This window comes from Canis lupus, chromosome X, assembly GCF_011100685.1.
Source record: "Canis lupus familiaris isolate Mischka breed German Shepherd chromosome X, alternate assembly UU_Cfam_GSD_1.0, whole genome shotgun sequence".
In the NCBI taxonomy this organism is placed as follows: domain Eukaryota; kingdom Metazoa; phylum Chordata; class Mammalia; order Carnivora; family Canidae; genus Canis; species Canis lupus.
Genome location: NC_049260.1, coordinates 66,516,824 through 66,536,423, shown reverse-complemented (window position 1 = coordinate 66,536,423; position 19,600 = coordinate 66,516,824). Strand labels below are relative to the sequence as shown.

Below are 19,600 nucleotides of genomic sequence, written 5' to 3'. Positions count from 1 at the left end.
TGTCCCGGGGGAGGCCGGATCCTGGGCTGTGTCCCCAGTGCCCTGTGCTCCCAGGCCTGCGCTGCTGGATTCGCGCTCCCCACCGTGCAGCCCCATCTGCGTGGAGCCTCTGTTGGAGCTGCTGCAGACCTGCTCCTGGGTCGAGCCGGGTGCTCACTGCAGCCCTTTAGGGAGCTCCGTGGCGGGGTGTGGCGTGCTCTCCCCAGGGTGCAGGTCCCTGTTAGTGTCCCTGGGAGCCTGAGGGTATCCCCGCCCCTCCTGGGGCCCTGCTCTAACTCCCTCTGCTGGCCTTTCTGCCCGGGAAGACTGAAGAAGATCCTGCTTCTCCAGGTGGGGGCTTTCCTGTCCTGGGGGCACTCGCCCCAACCTTAGCCCGGCTCCTCGTGCGGCCCCTACTTCTTGGATGCCTTTTGTTTCTTTATTTCTTTTTTCCCCGTCTTTCTACCTTGATAGAAGCGTGAACTCTTCTCACTGTAGCATTCCAGCTCTTCTCTCTTTAAATCTCAGGCCGAATTCGTGGATTTTCAGGATGATATGAAGGTTATCTAGGTAATTTGGTGGGGACAGGTGACTTGGGGCCCCTACTCTTCAGCCATCTTGCCTCGCCCTCTTAACTAAGTTTTCAAAGGTAGTTTCCTACGATGGTTAGAAAATCTTTGCATTGTATGTTTTTGTGTTGACAAATTTTGCATTTTGCTAAATTACAGACATATATTAACATTGGAGTGTGTATTAGCAGATATTTCCAAAAGAAAAGAAGGATATAAACAATTAGTACAAGAATAAATATGGAGTTATCAAAATATTCTAGAAATTATTTTATCATTAGTTTTACTAGCAAAGCTAAGAAAGGAATACAGTAATGTGCTCTTTGGATATCATCTAATAAAACACTAAAGTTATTACTCCTGAAAAAGTAGTTTATTATTAAATTAAGGGAAATAATACCTAAAGAATGTAGTCCATTCAAATGACACTGTTTAGTAACCATTTCTGACACCCCCTTTTTTTTCTCAACAGGAACTCCATTCTCCAACTCTGAAAATATCTACTTGTTCCCCAAGCAGTCTACATATAACCCCAAATACTGAACAGGTAAAAGAAGTTATGGATTAGACTAGATTCTTTTCTTTTTATGTAAGCCTTGCTCATATGTTTAAGTAATCTTTAAGTCCTCCTAAGGCTCTAGACATTTACAAAATGTCAGGAATACAAAACCAGAAAGGAGATTCTCACATATGATAATCAGCTCAGCCCATTAAAAGAATGTGAAACAAGTGCTGAAACAAATGCTGTGAATTGAGATTTTTCAGTTTCATTGTCTACTCAATCTGATTGGTTTCAGTTTGAGTGTAGTTTATTTATTAAGGGATTCAAGGATCTCCTAATAATTATATATATTTTATGAGTCCTTGATTTTAGCACAAATAAAGTACCTAGATCTTGGAATGATTAAGTACCTGACTTTGTGATAGCATTGTAAGTTTACATTCAGAAAGAACATCTTATAGGGTCAGAACTAGCCCTTCTCAAAGGTACATGATCTGAAAGACATGCAAGGATCTAGTTCCCTTAGCCTTCACAATTTAATAATCTCATTTTTAAGATTACCCTGGAGTCTAGGCATTATATCTTCAAAAGGTACCTATAATAATAATTAAATACCATATTGACAAATATGTGTTTAATGAGCTAGTCACCATACATTAAAAAGTGAATCATAAGAAAACTAAAATTAAACGTTATAAGTTTGTTACTACATAGGAGGGGAGTATAAAGGATATGGGATTTGGGGGCTAAGAGGGAGAAAGATGGTGTTCTAGGAAAGCAGGCCTGCCCAGATGAGGTGCCAGGGTATGAGCTTGGACAATAAGGGAACAAAGAGACAAAAGTTGATCTCCAAACATTAGTACAGTAAGAAAAAGGTGAGCTCATGCAAAACAAATAAAATTCTCAAAAGTTTGTCTACCACTTCCCAATTTGGCCTAGCCTAGAGCTAAGTTGGTTAGAGTCATGCATGTATTTATTTATTTATTTATAAATATTTCTTTATTATTTTAGAGAGACAGAGAGGAGGAGTGAGAAGGGGGCAGAGGGTGAGGAGGGAGAGAGAAAGAAGCAGACTCCTTGCTGAGCAAGGAGCCCTGTGCTGGGCTCCCAGAACCCTGAGATCATGACCTGAGCCAAAATCAAGAGAGAGTCACTTGAGCAACTGAGCTACCCAGGTGCCCCTAGAGTCATGCATTTATTTAGCAAACATTTGTTAAGTGCTCACTATGTATCAAATATTGTACAAAGATGTAATAGACCCAATTACTCTTCTCAAAAGCTCACAAACTAGCATGGGTCACATATACAACAAAACATAGAACAGTGGGATAAAGGCTGCAACAGAGATAGATATAGAGCCCTACAGGACCACCAAGACAGGATTACCTCAGAAAAGTAAGTCCACTTAAATCACAGAGCTATTCACTGTATTCAGATACAGGCAATAAATTGCATTAGCTGCTACTTTTCATAATGAAGGCTTTAAAATTGGGTTTACTGTGTTTTATTTCTGATAATGCAAATATGTTTATTGTAGAGAATTTTGGAACCATAAAAAATTGTAGAGTAAAAGAAATAAAAATCACGCATGATCTCTTCTCTTACCCACAGATAGTATTATTAGCATTTTGTTTTCCTTCATTCAACTAAATAATTTAGATCATACCATATATGCTTATTCATATCTTCATTTATCACTTACTCTTATATGATATTATGAGCTTTTTCATGTAAATTTGTATTTACTCAAAATCCTTATTTTAATAGCTACCTATTTCAGCCTATGGATGATTAATCTTCCCCCTCTCCAGAGGAAAGTTCTTCTCCCAGCTATACCTTCAGCGGTATTATTTTTTTTTCTAATTAAAATACAGTGTTCTGTTGTTATGTTTATTTGATTCTTAGCTTGGTTGAATACTTCTTGCTATTAACCATTTGTTTTTCTTCTATTATAAATGTTCATGTTATTTTTTTTAATGTTCATGTTATTTGCTGATTTTTCTACTAGTAGGAATTTTTTTATTGAGGTATAAAAACTCTATATTAATGATATTGATTCTTTTTCCATCAAAAGTTTACAAATGACTTTGTTTTAGTGTTTTGTCTCCCTTTTAATGTTATTTATGGCCTTCTCCCACCAACACCCTGAAGATTTAAATGTTTAAGTACACAAACACACACACACATACAAACACACATTTTTCTCTTTGTGTCTCCTTCTGTTTAAATAATTTTTATTTCTTTTTTTTAAGATTTCGTGTATTTATTTATTCATGACACACACACACACACACACACACACACACACACACACAGAGGCAGAGACTTAGGCAGAGGGAGAAGCGGGCTCCCTGCAGGGCCCTGGGATCATGCCTGAGCCAAAGACAGGTGCTCAACCACTGAGCCACCCAGGTGTCCCAAAGAATTTTTTTCTTGAGGATTTTATTTATTTATTAATGAAAGACAGAGAGAGAGGCAGAGACATAGGCAGAGGGAGAAGCAGGCTCCCTACTGGGACCCAAATGCAAGACTTGATCCTTGGACCCCAGGATCACTCCCTGAGCCAAAAAGTGGACACTCAGCCGCTGACCCACCCAGGTGTCCCTCCTTCCACTTTTTAAAATAGGAGATAACTAGGGATCCCTGGGTGGCGCAGTGGTTTGGCGCCTGCCTTTGGCCCAGGGCGCGATCCTGGAGACCCCGGATCGAATCCCACGATGGGCTCCTGGTGCATGGAGCCTGCTTCTCCCTCTGCCTATGTCTCTGCCTCTCTCTCTGTGTGTGTGACTATCATAAATAAATAAAAAAATTAAAAAAATAAAATAGGAGATAACTAATAAATATTAAGCTATATTTTCTTCTAATACTGTGGAGCATTTACAATGTAATGAAGATTTTGAAACTCTCATCAAAATGCTTGGAATGTGTAATAAATTAACATGAAATGAGTATAATAGAGATAGTTAACAGTGCTAAACACATAAACACATGCATAAATATATGTTTCTAAGGCTGAAATTAACTAAAACCACAAATTCACATGTCATCATTTATGCAAATGACTTAAAATTTCACTCTGAAAATTGCTCCCTATTATTTTTAATGACTTCAAGGTCACTAAGCAACTATAATTATATGCAGCTTTTATCTTTCTTTACAGGAACTCCATTCTCCAACAGTGAAAGTCACTGCATGTCCACAGACTAATATTAAGAGATACATAGTACAAAATCCTGAACAGGTAAGCTATATCACCCAAACTCTTGTCCCAACCTATAATTCCTTAGAAGTTGATAGCTTAAATGAGAAGGGTGAGTCAATTATCCAATCACTAAAATCAGACTATTGGGAGTTTCCTCCAGTTATAAAGTTAATTTATAATCATTAGTATTAAAAAGTCATTTTTAAAATATTTTTTAAAGATTTAGTCTTTTATTTTATTTTTTTATTCATCAGTTGCATATAACACCCAGTGCTCATTATATCAATTGCCTTCCTTAATTCCCATCATCCAATTATCCCTTCCTCCCATCCACTTCCCCTCCAGCAATCCTCAGTTTGTTTCCTATAGTTAAGAATCTCTTATGGTTTGCCTCTCTCTGTTTTAATCTTATTTTATTTTTCCTTCCCTTCCCCCATATTCATCCATTTTGTTTTTTTAAATTCCACATATGAATAAAGTCATATGGTATTTATCTTTCTCTGACTGACTTATTTTGCTTAGCATAATACACTCTAGCTCTACTCACATCATTCTTTTTGATGACTAATATTTCATTGTATATATGTACCACATCTTCTTTATCTATTCATCTGTTGATGGACATTTGGGTTCTTTCCATGGTTTGGCTATTGTGAACATTGCTGCTATAAACTTTGGAGTGCTTGTGCCCCTTCAAATCACTATTTTAAAAAGTCATTTTTAATTTCAGACAACTATGTGTCCATATTTTCTGATTTAGTGAGGCAACAGTTCCAAGCAGCATGGAAATTCTCGAATTATAAAATCTTTCTACATCTATAGCCCCACCTTTGTACTACAAAGGATTTTGTACCCTTCGAGCCAAGGGGAAAAAGGACAAAGTTCTTTTTTTTAAAAAAAGATTTTATTCATTTATTCATGAGAGACACAGAGATAGAGAGAGGCAGAGACATAGGCAGAGGGAGAAGCAGGCTCCCTGCAGGGCGCCTGATGTAGGACTCGACTCTGGGACTCCTGGATCACACCCTGAGCTGAAGGCAGACGCTCAACTGCTGAATCTCCCAGGCATCCCAAAAAGGACAAGGTTCTTTCACTGACTTCACATAGCAGCTATCAGCTGTTACATCAGGGACTGGAATCCTTAATTTATTTAGATTTTCCATTGAGATATGGGCTAGGAAGAAAAAAATGAAAAATCAAAAGTTCAAAACTGCCTCCATGCCTTTTTTTGCCTATGCTATGAACTTTGGTGCCTAGCAATGAGCTTTTTTGAAAATTATATTGATGTTTTCTAAGATATAAAGTTTATATTTTACAAACTAGGATATTATTCTCTATTTCATTTTGAGGGGAAAATTAAGAAAAAAATTTCCCACAGTAAAAATCCTTCCTCAACACACACAAAACCATATATAGCCCTTCTTTAGCTGCAACAGGAGGTTCTTTGGGGTTATAGGGACAAAGTATCACAGATAGAAACTGTACCACAGATAATAATATGGCAATTCTTTGCTTTGATCTCTATTTCTCCACTATTGCAGGAAAGAATACTCCCCTTACTCACAAAATAAAATAATTATTTACTTCAGATGTGAAAGTGTGTGCATGTGTGAACATATGAGCATGCAAGCTCTTGTGGTGGGGGGATGATTATTTTGAACATTTGCTTCAGTTTTCACATATCTTTATAAGTATCAAAGGAGAATGTGATTATATTAAATGAGGTGCTTGTGCCTTCTTTCAGAATTAAATGTTTAAACAAGAGATCTGAAAAGTGTGTTGGGGAAGGGAGACATAAAGAAAGCTTGGCAGATGAAAATGTGCATTTTTCTAGAACATGATCACTTTCCCCTTCTTCCTCCCTCTTTCTCCTTTTCCTTTCCTTCATACAGAAACTGGGGAATATATATATTTGGATGCATATTACACTTGATATTCTTGGCTTTCAAAAAATTAGTTCTAGATAGCACTATTTTTTCATAATGTGAGAATTGCTGTGTTTACCTAGGATATATTCACAGAGTAAGTTTTAAATATCAAATAATTTAGATTCCAACCTACTTTGCCAGTGTTTCTTATATGACTTTAGGTAAATACTTATTCTTAAGTTAATGAAGAAAGGGAAGAATTCATGTTTATTGGACATATGCTCCGTGGTAGAAGATCTACAGATTTTATCCTATTTAATCCTTAAAAGGTGAGAAAAAGAAGCACAAAGAAGTTCAGTTATTTACTCATTGAATATTTATAAATTGTCTGCTATGTACTAAAAATTGCTCCAAGAATTGGGTATAGAGCAGCGAACAAAAACAAAGTCCCAATCTTCTTGAAACTTGAGCTCTTAACTAGACCCAAACCATTCAGTTACAAATACAAGAATGGGAACAGAAATTGAATAATGATGATCTGGAAAAAATACATTTGCAAATTAAGATGTAGGTGAATTAGGATCCAGATACTCATCTACATACCAACTTCCCTCCCATCATCCCAGTGTAATAAAAGGCAGAGAAATAATTTTTTTAATAATAAATTTATTTTTTATTGGTGTTCAATTTGCCAACATACAGAATAACACCCAGTGCTCATCCCGCCAAGCATCCCCCTCAGTGCCCGTCACCCATTCACCCCCACCCCATGCCCTCCTCCCCTTCCACCACCCCTAGTTCGTTTCCCAGAGTTAGGAGTCTTTATGTCCTGTTTCCCTTTCAAGGCAGAGAAATTAGAGGTATGTATGGAAATACATAACATATTTGTACCACTGAGCCTGCCCATGTAAAGGCTTATTATATTGACTGTGTACAACTACCAAAAAGCAAATTGTTTCTCAAGGAAAACCTCCAAAAGATGGTAATGATTATTTTAAAGCTTGTAACTCTCTATTGAGAAATAAAACAAATTTCAACCCCTATGCTTTGTAAACAGAAATAATCTAACTGGTTTTGCAGAGCAGCTTGAAAATCTTATTTTGATATATCTCCCATTTTATTTATCTATGAATATGCCTTTTTGTTTGCTCTTTTAAATCCCCCTAGGAGAAGATTCTGACTTAATTACAATATTTATAATAAGCTGAGCCTCCTAAATGGCAAATTTATCCTCTTTCACCTCCCAGCTTGTCTAATCTTCACTTCTACTCCTTGTAATTAAATTGATCTCAATCTACTTCTCTTATGATGATTTCCTTCTACCTCTGTTCAACCTTCTTTTTTATTTTTGGTTGTTCATGATCTTCATTCTGCATTTATTGTCATTTTAGCCAAAGCATTCACGTATTCTGGTATATAACTTGACCTAGAAATGAAGAAAATGTTTTTGTTCTATCAGTAGATAGGATCCAATTGATATTAATCAGTTTTATTAATTTTCTAGTTGTAGAGCTCCTGCTATGGGGAGGGCACTGTATAGCCTTCAAATAGGAGGATAGGAAACAAGACATGGTTGCCATAGCAAAAGAGCTTATAGTTCCTCTTGCAAGGGAAATAGGGTATGTCCACAAATAGCAATATAAAATATATGGTGGGGTGTATGATAGCTTCCAGGAAAAAATTACAGATAAAGTCTTTTTTTATAATAAATTTATTTTTATTGGTGTTCAATTTACCAACATACAGAATAACACCCAGTGCTCATCCCATCAAGTGCCCCCCTCAGTACCCGACACCCATTCACCCCCACTCCTCCCCTTCCACCACCCCTAGTTCGTTTCCCAGAGTTAGGAGTCTTTCATGTTATGTCTCCCTTTCTGATATTTCCCACACATTTCTTCTCCAATCCCTTATATTCCCTTTCACTATAGTTTATATTCCTCAAATGAATGAGAACATATAATGTTTGTCCTCCGATTGACTTACTTCACTCAGCACAATACCCTCCAGTTCAATCCACGTTGAAGCAAATGGTGGGTATTTGTCATTTCTAATGGCTGAGTAATATTCCATTCTAAACATAAACCACATCTTCTTTATCCATTCATCTTTCGATGGACACCTAGGCTCCTTCCACAGTTTGGCTATTGTGGACATTGCTGCTATAAACATCAGGGTGCAGGTGTCCCGGAGTTTCATTGCATCTGTATCTTTGGGGTAAATCTCCAACAGTGCAATTGCTGGGTCCTAGGGCAGGTCTATTTTTAACTCTTTGAGGAACCTCCACACAGTTTTCCAGAGTGGCTGCACCAGTTCACACTCCCACCAACAGTGTAAGAAGGTTCCCTTTTCTCCGCATCCTCTGCAACATTTGTGGTTTCCTGCCTTGTTAATGTTCCCCATTCTCACTGGTGTGAGGTGGGATCTCATTGTGGTTTTGATTTGTATTTCCCTGATGGCAAGTGATGCAGAGCATTTTCTCATGTGCATGTTGGCCATGTCTATGTCTTCCTCTGAGAGATTTCTGTTCATGTCTTTTGCCCATTTCATGATTGGATTGTTTCTTTCTTTGGTGTTGAGTTTAAGAAGTTCTTTATAGATCTTGGATACTAGCCCTTTATCTGATACGTCATTTGCAAATACCTGCTCCCATTCTGTAGGTTGTCTTTGGGTTTTGTTGACTGTATCCTTTGCTGTGCAAAAGCTTCTTATCTTAATGAAGTCCCAATAGTTCATTTTTACTTTTGTTTCTTTTGCCTTCGTGGATGTATCTTGCAAGAAGTTACTGTGGCCGAGTTCAAAAAGGATGTTGCCTGTGTTCTCCTCTAGGATTTTGATGGAATCTTGTCTCACATTTAGATCTTTCATCCATTTTGAGTTGATCTTTGTGTATGGTGAAAGAGAGTGGTCTAGTTTCATTCTTCTGAATGTGGATGTCCAATTTTCCCAGCACCATTTATTGAAGAGACTTTATTCCAATGGATAGTATTTCCTCCTTTGTCGAATATTAGTTGGCCATAAAGTTCAGGGTCCACTTCTGGGTTCTCTATTCTGTTCCATTGATCTATGTGTCTGTTTTTGTTCCAGTACCACACTGTCATGATGACCACAGCTTTGTAGTACAACCTGAAATCTGGCGTTGTGATGCCCCCAGATATGGTTTTCTTTTTTAAAATTCCCCTGGCTATTCGGGGTCTCTTCTGATTCCACACAAATCTTAAAACAATTTGTTCTAACTCTCTGAAGAAAGTCCATGGTATTTTGATAGGGATTGCATTAAACGTGTATATTGCCCTGGGTAACATTGACAATTTCACAATATTAATTTTGCCAATCCATGAGCATGGAATATTTTTCCATCTCTTTTTGTCTTCCTCAAGTTCTTTCAGAAGCGTTCTATAGTTTTGAGGGTATAGATCCTTTACTCTTTGGTTAGGTTTATTCCTAGATATCTTATGCTTTTGGGTGCAATTGTAAATGGGATTGACTCCTTAATTTCTCTTTCTTCAGTCTCATTGTTAGTGTATAAAAATGCCACTGATTTCTGGGCATTGATTTTGTGTCCTGCCACGCTACCGAATTGCTGTATGAGTTCTAGCAATCTTGGGGTGGAGGCTTTTGGGTTTTCTATGTAGAGTATCATGTCATCGGCGAAGAGGGAGAGTTTGACTTCTTCTTTGCCAATTTGAATGCCTTTAATGTCTTTTTGTTGTCTGATTGCTGAGGCTGGTACATCCAGTACTATGTTGAATAGCAGTGGTGAGAGTGGACATCCTTGTCTTGTTCCTGATCTTAGGGGAAAGGCTCCGAGTGCTTCCCCATTGAGAATGATATTTGCTGTGGGCTTTTCGTAGATGGCTTTTAAGATGTTGAGGAATGTTCCCTCTATCCCTACACTCTGAAGAGTTTTGATCAGAAATGGATGCTGTATTTTGTCAAATGCTTTCTCTGCATCTAATGAGAGGATCATATGGTTCTTGGTTTTTCTCTTGCTGATATGATGAATCACATTGATTGTTTTATGGGTGTTGAACCAGCCTTGTGTTCCGGGGATAAATCCTAGTTGGTCATGGTCAATAAATTTTCTTAATGTATTGTTGGATCCTATTGGCTAGTATCTTGCTGAGAATTTTTGCATCCATGTTCATCAGGGATATTGGTCTGTAATTCTCCTTTTTGGTGGGGTCTTTTTCTGGTTTTGGAATTAAGGTGATGCTGGCCCCATAGAACGAGTTTGGAAATACTCTATCTCTTTCTATCTTTCCAAACAGCTTTAGTACAATAGGTATGGTTTGTTCTTTAACGTTTGATAGAATTCCCCTGGGAAGCCATCTGGCCCTGTAGTCTTGTGTCTTGGGAGGTTTTTGATGACTGCTTCAATTTCCTCCCTGGTTATTGGCCTGTTCAGGAGTTCTATTTCTTCCTGTTCCAGTTTCGGTAGTTTGTGGATTTCCAAGAATGCGTCCATTTCTTCTAGAGTGCCTAATTTATTGGCGTATACCTGTTCATAATATGTTTTTTCAATCGTTTGTATTTTCTTGGTGTTGGTAGTGATCTCTCCTTTCTCCTTCATAATTTTATTAATGAGTCTTCTCTCTATTATTTTTAATAAGGCTGGCTAATGGCTTATCTATCTTATTAATTCTTTCAAAGAACCAACTCCTGGTTTTGTTGATCTGTTCCACAGTTCTTCTGGTCTCGATTTCGTTGATTTCTGTTTGAATCATTATTAACTCTTTTTTTCTGCTGGGTGTAGGATCTGTTTGCTGTTTTTTCTCTAGCTCCCTTAGGTGTAAGGTTAGGTTTTGTATTTGAGTTCTTTCCAGTTTTTGGATGGATGCTTGTATTGCGATGTATTTCCCCCTCAGGACTGCTTTTGCTGCATCCCAAAGATTTTGAATGGTTGTATCTTCATTTTCATTAGTTTCCATGAATCTTTTTAATTCTTCCTTAATTTCATGGTTGACCCTTTCATCTTTTAGCAGGATGGTCTTTAACCACCACGGGTTTGAGGTCCTTCCAAACTTCTTGTTGTGATTTAGTTCTAATTTCAAGGCATTATGGTCTGTGAATATGCAGGGGACGATCCCAATCTTTTGGTATTGGTTCAGACCCGATTTGTGATCCAATATGTGGTCTATTCTGGAGAAATTTCCATGTGTACTTGAGAAGAATGTGTTTTCAGTTGAGTTTGGATGTAAAGTTCTGTAGATATCTGTGAAATCCATCTGGTCCAGTGTATCATTTAAAGCTCTCGTTCCTCTGGAGATGTTGTGCTTAGAAGACCTATAGAGTATCGAAAGAGCTAGATGAAGTCACCAAGTATAAGTGTATTATTATCTAAGTATGTCTTCACTTTGGTTATTAATTGATTGATATATTTGGCAGCTCCCACATTGGGGGCATATACATTGAGGATTGTTAAGTCCTCTTGTTGGATAGATCCTTGAAGTATGATATAGTGTCCCTCTTCATCTCTCACTACAGTCTTCAGGGTATATTTTAGTGTATCAAATATAAGGATGGCTACCTCTGCTTTCTTTTGAGGACCATTTGAGTGGCAAAAGGTTCTCCAACCTTATTTTCAGGTTGTAGGTGTCCTTCTGTCTAAAATGAGTCTCTTGTAGACAGCAAATAGATGGGTCCTGCTTTTTTATCCAGTCTGACACCCTGCGCCTTTTGATGGGGTCATTAAGCCCGTTCACGTTCAGAGTTACTATTGAAAGATTTGAGTTTAGTGTCATCATGATATCTATTCAGTCCCGGTTTTTCTGGATTGTTCCACTGAATTTCTTCTTAAAGGTGAATTTGAAGAGTCCCCCTTAAAATTTCTTGCAGAGCTGGTTTGGAGGTCACATATTCTTTCAGTTCTGGCCTGTCTTGGAAGCTCTTTATCTCTCCTACCATTCTGAATGAGAGCCTTGCTGGATAAAGTATTTTTGTTTCTATATTTTTCTCATTTAGGACCCTGAATATATCCTGCCAGCCCTTTCTGGCCTGCCAGGTCTCTGTGGAGTGGTCTACTTTTACCTCCTCCCCATAAAAGTCAGGGATATCTTGTCTCTTGCTGCTTTAAGGATCTTCTCTTTATCTTTGGAATTTGCAAGCTTCACTATTAAATGTCGAGGTGTTGAACGGTTTTTATTGATTTTAGGGGGGGATCTTCTATTTCCTGGATCTGAATGCATGTTTCCCTTCCCAGATTAGGAATGTTTTCAGCTATGATTTGTTCAAATACATATTCTGGCCCTCTGGCCCTTTTGGTGCCCTCGGAAACCGCAATTAAACGTAGGTTTTTCTTCCTCAGGCTGTCGTTTATTTCCCTTAATCTATCTTCATGATCTTTTAATTGTTTGTCTTTTTTCCTCAGTTTCCTTCTTTTCCATCAACTTGTCTTCTATGTGACTCACTCGTTCTTCTACCTCGTTATCCCTCATCGTCAGGATTTATAGTTTGGATTGCATCTCATTCAATTGATTTTTAATTTCTGCCTGATTGGATATAAATTCTGCAGTCATGAAGTCTCTTGAGTCCTTTATGCTTTTTTCTAGAGCCACCAGTAGCTGTATAATAGTGCTTCTGAATTGGCTTTCTGACATTGAATTGTAATCCAGATTTTGTAACTTGTGGGAGAGAGGATTGTTTCTGATTCTTTCTTTTTTTTTAATTTTTATTTATTTACTTATGATAGTCACAGAGAGAGAGAGAGGCAGAGACACGGGCAGAGGGAGAAGCAGGCTCCATGCACCGGGAGTCTGATATGGGATTGGATCCCGGGTCTCCAGGATCGCGCCCTGGGCCAAAGGCAGGCGCCAAACCGCTGCGCCACCCAGGGATCCTTGGTTCTTTCTTTTGAGGTGAGGTTTTCCTTTTAGTCATTTTGCTCAGTGCAGAGTGGCCAAAAACAAGTTGTATTGGGGAAAGGAGAGGAAAATGACAAAAGAGAGGAGAGAAAGAAGGAAATAAAAAAGAAAAAGAAAAAAGAAAAAAAAGAAAAAAGAAGAAAAAGAGAAAGAAAAAGAAAGAAAGGAAAAAAAGGGGTGGGGGAAGCAAACAGAAATCAAAAAGAAAATAAAAAAAACCACGGGAGAGTATCTTCTGATTCTGTATACTTTAACTCCCTTGACTTCCCCTGGAACTTGTCCGTCTAGCTGGTCTTCTGGGGGAGGGGCCTGTTGTGCTGATTTTCAGGTGTTAGCACTTGGGGGAGTTGCTCTGCCCCCTGCCTGGTGCAGGGCTCAGTGGGGGTTGTTTACCCCGTGAGGCCCCAGGAGCAACAGCCCTAGTGGCGGGGCCAGCTCTGGAAACCTGGATTCAGCTCCCACAGTAACTAGGAAGCTCTCAGTCTGCAGGGCCTGGAGGCTCCGGGGCGGGGCCGCTGATCTGCTCAGCTCTGGCAGGAGCGTCCTTGCTGTCCTGGGCCCTCCCGGCCTCTGCCTGTCCTGGGGGGAGGCAGGATCCTGGGCTGTGTCCCCGGCGCCCAGTGCTCTGGGGCCTGCGCTGTTGGATTCACTCTCCCGCTGACGCAGCACCCTCCGCGGAGCCGCCACCCGAGCCCCTCCGAGCTGCTCCCCCAGCCGCGCAGCCCCCTCTGCAGGGAGCCTCTTCCTCTGCTGGAGCCGCTTCTGAGCTGCTCCCGGGGCCCCGCAGCCCCCTCCGCTGATCCGCCGCCAGAGCCCCTCTGAGCTGCTCCCGGGTCAATGCGTGTGCGCGCTGCAGCCCTTTAGGGAGCTCCGCACACTCTCTCAGGGGCGCAGGTGTCTGTTAGTGTCCCCGGGAGCCTGAGGGCATCCCCGCCCTCCTGGGTCCTGCTCCAACTCCCTGCGAGCGCCTTTCCACCCGGGAAGATTGGTGCAGCTCCTGCTTCTCCGGGACGGGGCTCTCCTTTCCTGGGGACACTCACCCCGGCCTTAGCCCGGCTCCTCGTGGGGCCCCTCCCCCTGGGATGCCTTTTGTTTTTTTATTTCTTTTTCCCCGTCTTCCTACCTTGATAGAAGCGTGAACTCTTGTCACTGTAGCATTCCAGGTGTTCTCTCTTTAAATCTCAGGCCAAATTCGTAGATTCTCAGGATGATTTGACGGTTATTTAGGTAATTTGGTGGGGACAGGTGATTTGGGGACCCTACTCTTCCGCCATTTTGCCCCTCCCCTACAGATGAAGTCTTATTGATGTTCCTTGATTGGAGATAACACTTTTTGGGGAATCAGAGAAGGATTTATTGTGGTATATAAGGTATTATTACAGTTAACATTGAAAAGTTAATGAGTGAATAGATCAAGAAGTGGAGGAAATAAATGAGGAGTACTCTTCTAAGAAGGATATTGGCAAAAGAAGTAAAGATGGGATTGTAGAAAGAGGATAAAACAGAATCTTGGAGATCTGAGAGATTTATTTCTGTTTTCTTAAATTAGGCATTTCACAAGGTTCTGTACCTCTCCATTACCCATCAGTTTTCTCAGTCATTCTCATAGCTACAATGACAATTTTCAGAGGAATAACTCCCAAGACTCTATCTCAAATGTGACTTTTCTCCAGGTCATTTTTTTTATTAAGTAGGCACCACACCCAGAGTGGAGCCCATTGTGGAGCTGAACCCATGACCCTGAGATTAAGACCTGAGCTGAGATCAAAAGTCAGACATTCAGCCAACTAAGCCAACCAGTCACCTCTCTCCAGATCATTTTTAAAAGATTTATTTGTTTATTTATTTATGAGAGAGAGAGAGAGAGAATAGAGGGAGGGGCAGAGGGAGAACCAGTAATAAGACTAAAGATGCCACATAGAAAGGGGACAAATGGGACACAATTCTGGAATAGACAAGAGGGGATAGGATTTTCTACAGAAGTGACTTCAGGATAAAAGGAGGAGTATGTCTTTCTTGGTAATGAGATGGAAGTAGCAGAAGTTGAAGAGATTTTTGAGGTAGGGTGGAAAATGAAGGAATCTCATTGGATAGATCTTGGTTCTCTCAAGAAGAAGAAAGAGAATGAGAGAATGTGAGCACAGGGGATTGAAGAATTTGGGAAAAAATTGTAAGCAGAGTTGTAGAAAATTTGAGAAATATGACTATGACCATGAAGGTTAGAAGGGCTCTTAAAGTTAAAAAACTTGAATTTGTACAGAGCCAAATCAGCAAATATTTTGTAACTTTCTTCAGCAAATTTTCATGGCCTGGGAACAGCAAAGTAGATGCTGGGGATTATGTACTTGGTTAGATGTGAGAACTACTGCCAGAGGTTCTAAAAGTAACAATTAAGATGATAAGATCAGCCATCTTTGAAGACACCTATTAATTTTAGGGTGGATCTGGCACCAATTCAAATGTACAGATAAAATATAAGCTGCCAAAATAGTAAATCTGTCTACCAGCTCATTTGTGAAAAATCTGACTTCTAATTAAACTTATTTTGCTGATCTGTTTTACTCAGAATGATTTATTCAAATATAATAAAATTTTATTTTACTTTCTTACATATTTTGGGAAAATAATAGTCCCCTAAACTTGGAAGTCTTTTTTTTTCAGTAAGTCATTTAAAAAAGCGAGAGAATCAACACTGTTAGGACCTAACCCATTTTTCTTCTTAAAAACAATAGCAGTTCAGCATTTATAGTAAACAAAGAGAAATTTTCTTTTGCTAACTTTGTTTATCCTTCTAGAAGGTGCTTATATCCTTAAGATAAACATTCATATCATCTCTTTTCATCCAGTTATCACTACGGGATTTTCAAGATGGATATAGTCCCTGCCCTCAATAAGCCTATTTTTTATATATACTTTACCTTGATATCTTAGAATAGTTCTAACAAGGTTCTCATAAACTTTTAAATGCAGTATGGACTTAAAATGTTATATTACTATATTATTAAAAGCCAATATCATTTATACATTAAAATCACAGTTAAAGTTACTTTAAAATACGTTATTTTGCTTGATATAAATTATTCCGCATTACTATCACTATGATAAGAAAACAGCCTCAAAGAAGGTAAATGACTTTCCACAGCAAGTAGATGATAGAGGCAGTACTAAATACAGGTTTTATGACTCTAGAACTTTTTCCCATTATTTCTTCTTCCACTAATTTTAATAGCCCGATCCAATGGATCTGTAGTAGTCCAAATCCAATCTGCTTTGGAATTCTCAGCTGTTGACCTCTCTGAAGCATATATACTGTCATTCTCCTTTCCACTGATTTATGAAAATTTTTCTTCACTTGACTTTTTCATTTTTCTCTTCTGATTTTCATATCTCTTAAGACTTATGTAGTTATGTCTTTGATATTCACTTGCCTTTTCACCAATTACAAGAATTTAATAAGATCATCTAAGCATATGATTCTAGAAATATAGCCATGAAATCCCCCCTCACCTGTGTGTTGGACATTTATAACCTGAATGCCTTCTTACACGTTTTGGTAAAAATCTCTGATAATTTTTTGTAATAATTTAGTACATATTTAAGGGATTACTATGCACTATATATTTACTAAATGTTATGAGGAGTAAAACCATGAATCAGACCTCGGTTTTTACCAGGAGCACATAAAATTCAATGTGTCTCAACTTTTCTCGCTTTTGTTTTTGGCACCATTGGTTATATAATAGATTTCTCAGATATAAGATCTTACAGTCATCTTTGGAAAGTACTGTTCTTGATAATTTTGGGTAATCTCTTAACTGATCTCCTCACCTGTACTCTTTCTTTTCTCCAATGAATCTTGCTGAAGTAGATGCATGTTCACCTCCCATCCCTGTTTAAAGCATTCAAGAACTTCTCATTGCTTTCAATACCAATCTTCACCTGCCATCTGTTCCCTTATATGTAATTTACACTTTCACAGCCTTGGTTTCATGCCTCATTTTGTTTACTACATTTGGAATACCATTTTCTTTCATGTCCTCATATGCAAAGCCTATCTTAACCTTCTCTCAAATGCCACCTGATCCAAGTAACATACTTGAGTACTGCCACATGAATTTTAATTTTTTCTCTTCTTAATTCCATCCAATAAGTTATTCTCTGTACCTCTTCTAGGAACTTGCTGTTTTCTACCTGGTATTATAGGCTTTTTTTTTTAGAACTTTAGCTTTTTTATTTTTTATTATTTTTTATATTTTTTAATTTATTGTTTTATTGGTGTTCAATTTGCCAGCATATAGAATAACACCCAGTGACAAATACCCACCATTTGCTTTGACGTGGATGGAACTGGAGGGTATTATGCTGAGTGAAATAAGTCAGTCAGAGAAAGACAAACATTATATGGTCTCATTAATTTGGGGTATATAAAAATATTTTTATTATATTTATATTTAAATTCAATTTGCCAACATATATTATAACACCCAGTGCTCATTCCATCAAGTGCCCTCCTCAGTGCCCATCACCCAGTTACCCCATTCCCCACCCACCTCCCCTTCTGCAACTCTTTGTTTGTTTCCCAGAGTTAGGAGTCTTTAATGGTTTGTCTCCCTCTCTAATTTTTCCTACTCAATCCCCCTCCTTTCCTTTATAAGCCCTTTCACTATTCTTGTATTCCACATATGAGTGAAACCATATGATAATTGTCCTTCTCTGATCGACTTATTTCACTCAGCAATAATACTCTCCAGTTCCATCCATATCAAAGCAAATGGTGAGTATTCATCTCTTCTGATGGCTAAGTAATATTCCATTGTGTGTGTGTGTATATACACACACCACATCTTCTTTATCCATTCTTTCAAGGGACATCATGGATCCTTTCACAGTTTGGCTATTGTGGACACTGCTGCTATAAACATTGGGGTTTAAATGTCCCAGCATTTCACTACATCAGTATCTTTGGGGTCAATATGCAGAAGTGCAATTGCTGGGTAGTAGGGTAGCTCTATTTTTAACTTCTTGAGGAACCTCTATACTTTTCCAGAGTGGCTGTAACAGTTTGCATTCCCACCAACAGTGCAAGAGGGTTCCCCTTTCTCCACATCCTCTCCAACATTTCTGTTTCCTGTCTTGTTAATTTTCCCCATTCTCACTGGTGTGAGATGGTATCTCATTGTGGTTTTGATTTCTATTTCCCTGATGAAAAGTGATTGGAGCGTTTTTTCATGTGCTTGTTGGCCAATGTGTATGTCTTCTTTGGGGAAATTTCTGTTCATGTCTTCTGCCCATTTCATGACTGGATTTTCTGTTTCTTGGGTGTTGAGTTTCATAACTTCTTTATAAAGAAGATCTATAGATCTTGGATAGTAGCCCTTTAACTGATAAGTCATTTGCAAATATCTTCTCCCATTCTGTAGGTTGTCTTTTAGTTTTGTTGACTGTTTCTTTTGCTGTGCAAAAGCTTCTTATCTTGATGAAGTCCCAGTAGTTCATTTTTGCTTTTGTTTCCCTTGCCTTCATAGATGTATCTTGCATGAAGTTGCTGTGGCAAAGTTCATAATGGTTGTTGGCTATGTTCTCCTTTAGGATTTTGATGGAATCTTGTCTCACATTTAGATCTTTCATCAGTTTTGAGTTTATTTTTGTGTATGGTGTAAGAGAATGGTCTAGTTTCATTCTTCTGTATGTGGCTGTCCAATTTTCCCAACACCACTTGTTGAAGATACCATCCTTTTTCCAGTGGATAGTCTTTCCTGCTTTGTTGAATATTAGTTGACCATAGAGTTGAGTGCCCATTTCTGGATTCTCTATTCTGTTCCATTGATCTATGTGTCTGTTTTTGTGCCAGACTATACTGTCTTGATTATCACAGCTTTGTTATACAGCTTGAAATCTGGCATTGTGATGCCCCCAGCATTGGTTTTCTTTTTCAATATTCCTCTGGCTATTATAGGTCTCTTCTGATTGCAAAAATATCCATATTTTGATAGGGATTCGCATTGAATGTGTAAATTGCCCTGGGTAGCATAGACATTTTCACAATATTTATTTTTATAATCCATGAGTATGGAATGTTTTTCCAGCTCTTTACATATTTGATTTCTTTCATAAGTGTTCTATAGTTTTTAGGGTATAGATCCTTTACCTCTTTGGTTAGGTTTATTCCTAAGTATCTTATGGTTTTGGGTGCAATTGTAAATGGTGTTGATTCCTTAATTTCTCTTTCTTCAGTCTCATTCTTAGTGTATAGAAATGCCACTTATTTCTGGGCATTCATTTTGTATCCTGCCACATTGCTGAATTGCTGTATGAGTTCTAACAACCTTGGGGTGGAGTCTTTTCAGTTTTCTATATACAATATCATATCATCTGAGAAGAGGGAGAGTTTCACTTCTTCTTTGCCAATTTGAATGCCTTTTTTTTTCTTTTTGTTGTCTGATTGCTGAGGCTAGGACTTCTAGTACTATATTGAATAACAGTGGTGAGAGTGTATATCCCTGTCATGTTCCTAATCTTAGGGGAAAGGCTTTCAGTTTTTTCCTATTGAAAATCAGTATTATAGATGTTTATCTTCATATATCTTCTATACTAAAGATCAGCAAACTTTTCCTCTA

At 38.4% G+C, this 19,600-nt stretch overlaps 1 protein-coding gene across 3 annotated transcripts in view; it reads left to right on the top strand.

The window, feature by feature from the left end:
• Window positions 1–19,600, top strand: part of POF1B (POF1B actin binding protein) — a 108,959-nt gene that overhangs the window by 14,341 nt on the left and 75,018 nt on the right. For all 3 annotated transcript variants that reach the window (XM_038587818.1, XM_038587816.1, XM_038587815.1), the window contains exons 3-4: window positions 1,021–1,095; window positions 4,211–4,291. In XM_038587818.1, the coding sequence (XP_038443746.1) occupies window positions 1,021–1,095; window positions 4,211–4,291 (156 nt within the window). The remainder of the gene's footprint in view (window positions 1–1,020; window positions 1,096–4,210; window positions 4,292–19,600) is intronic.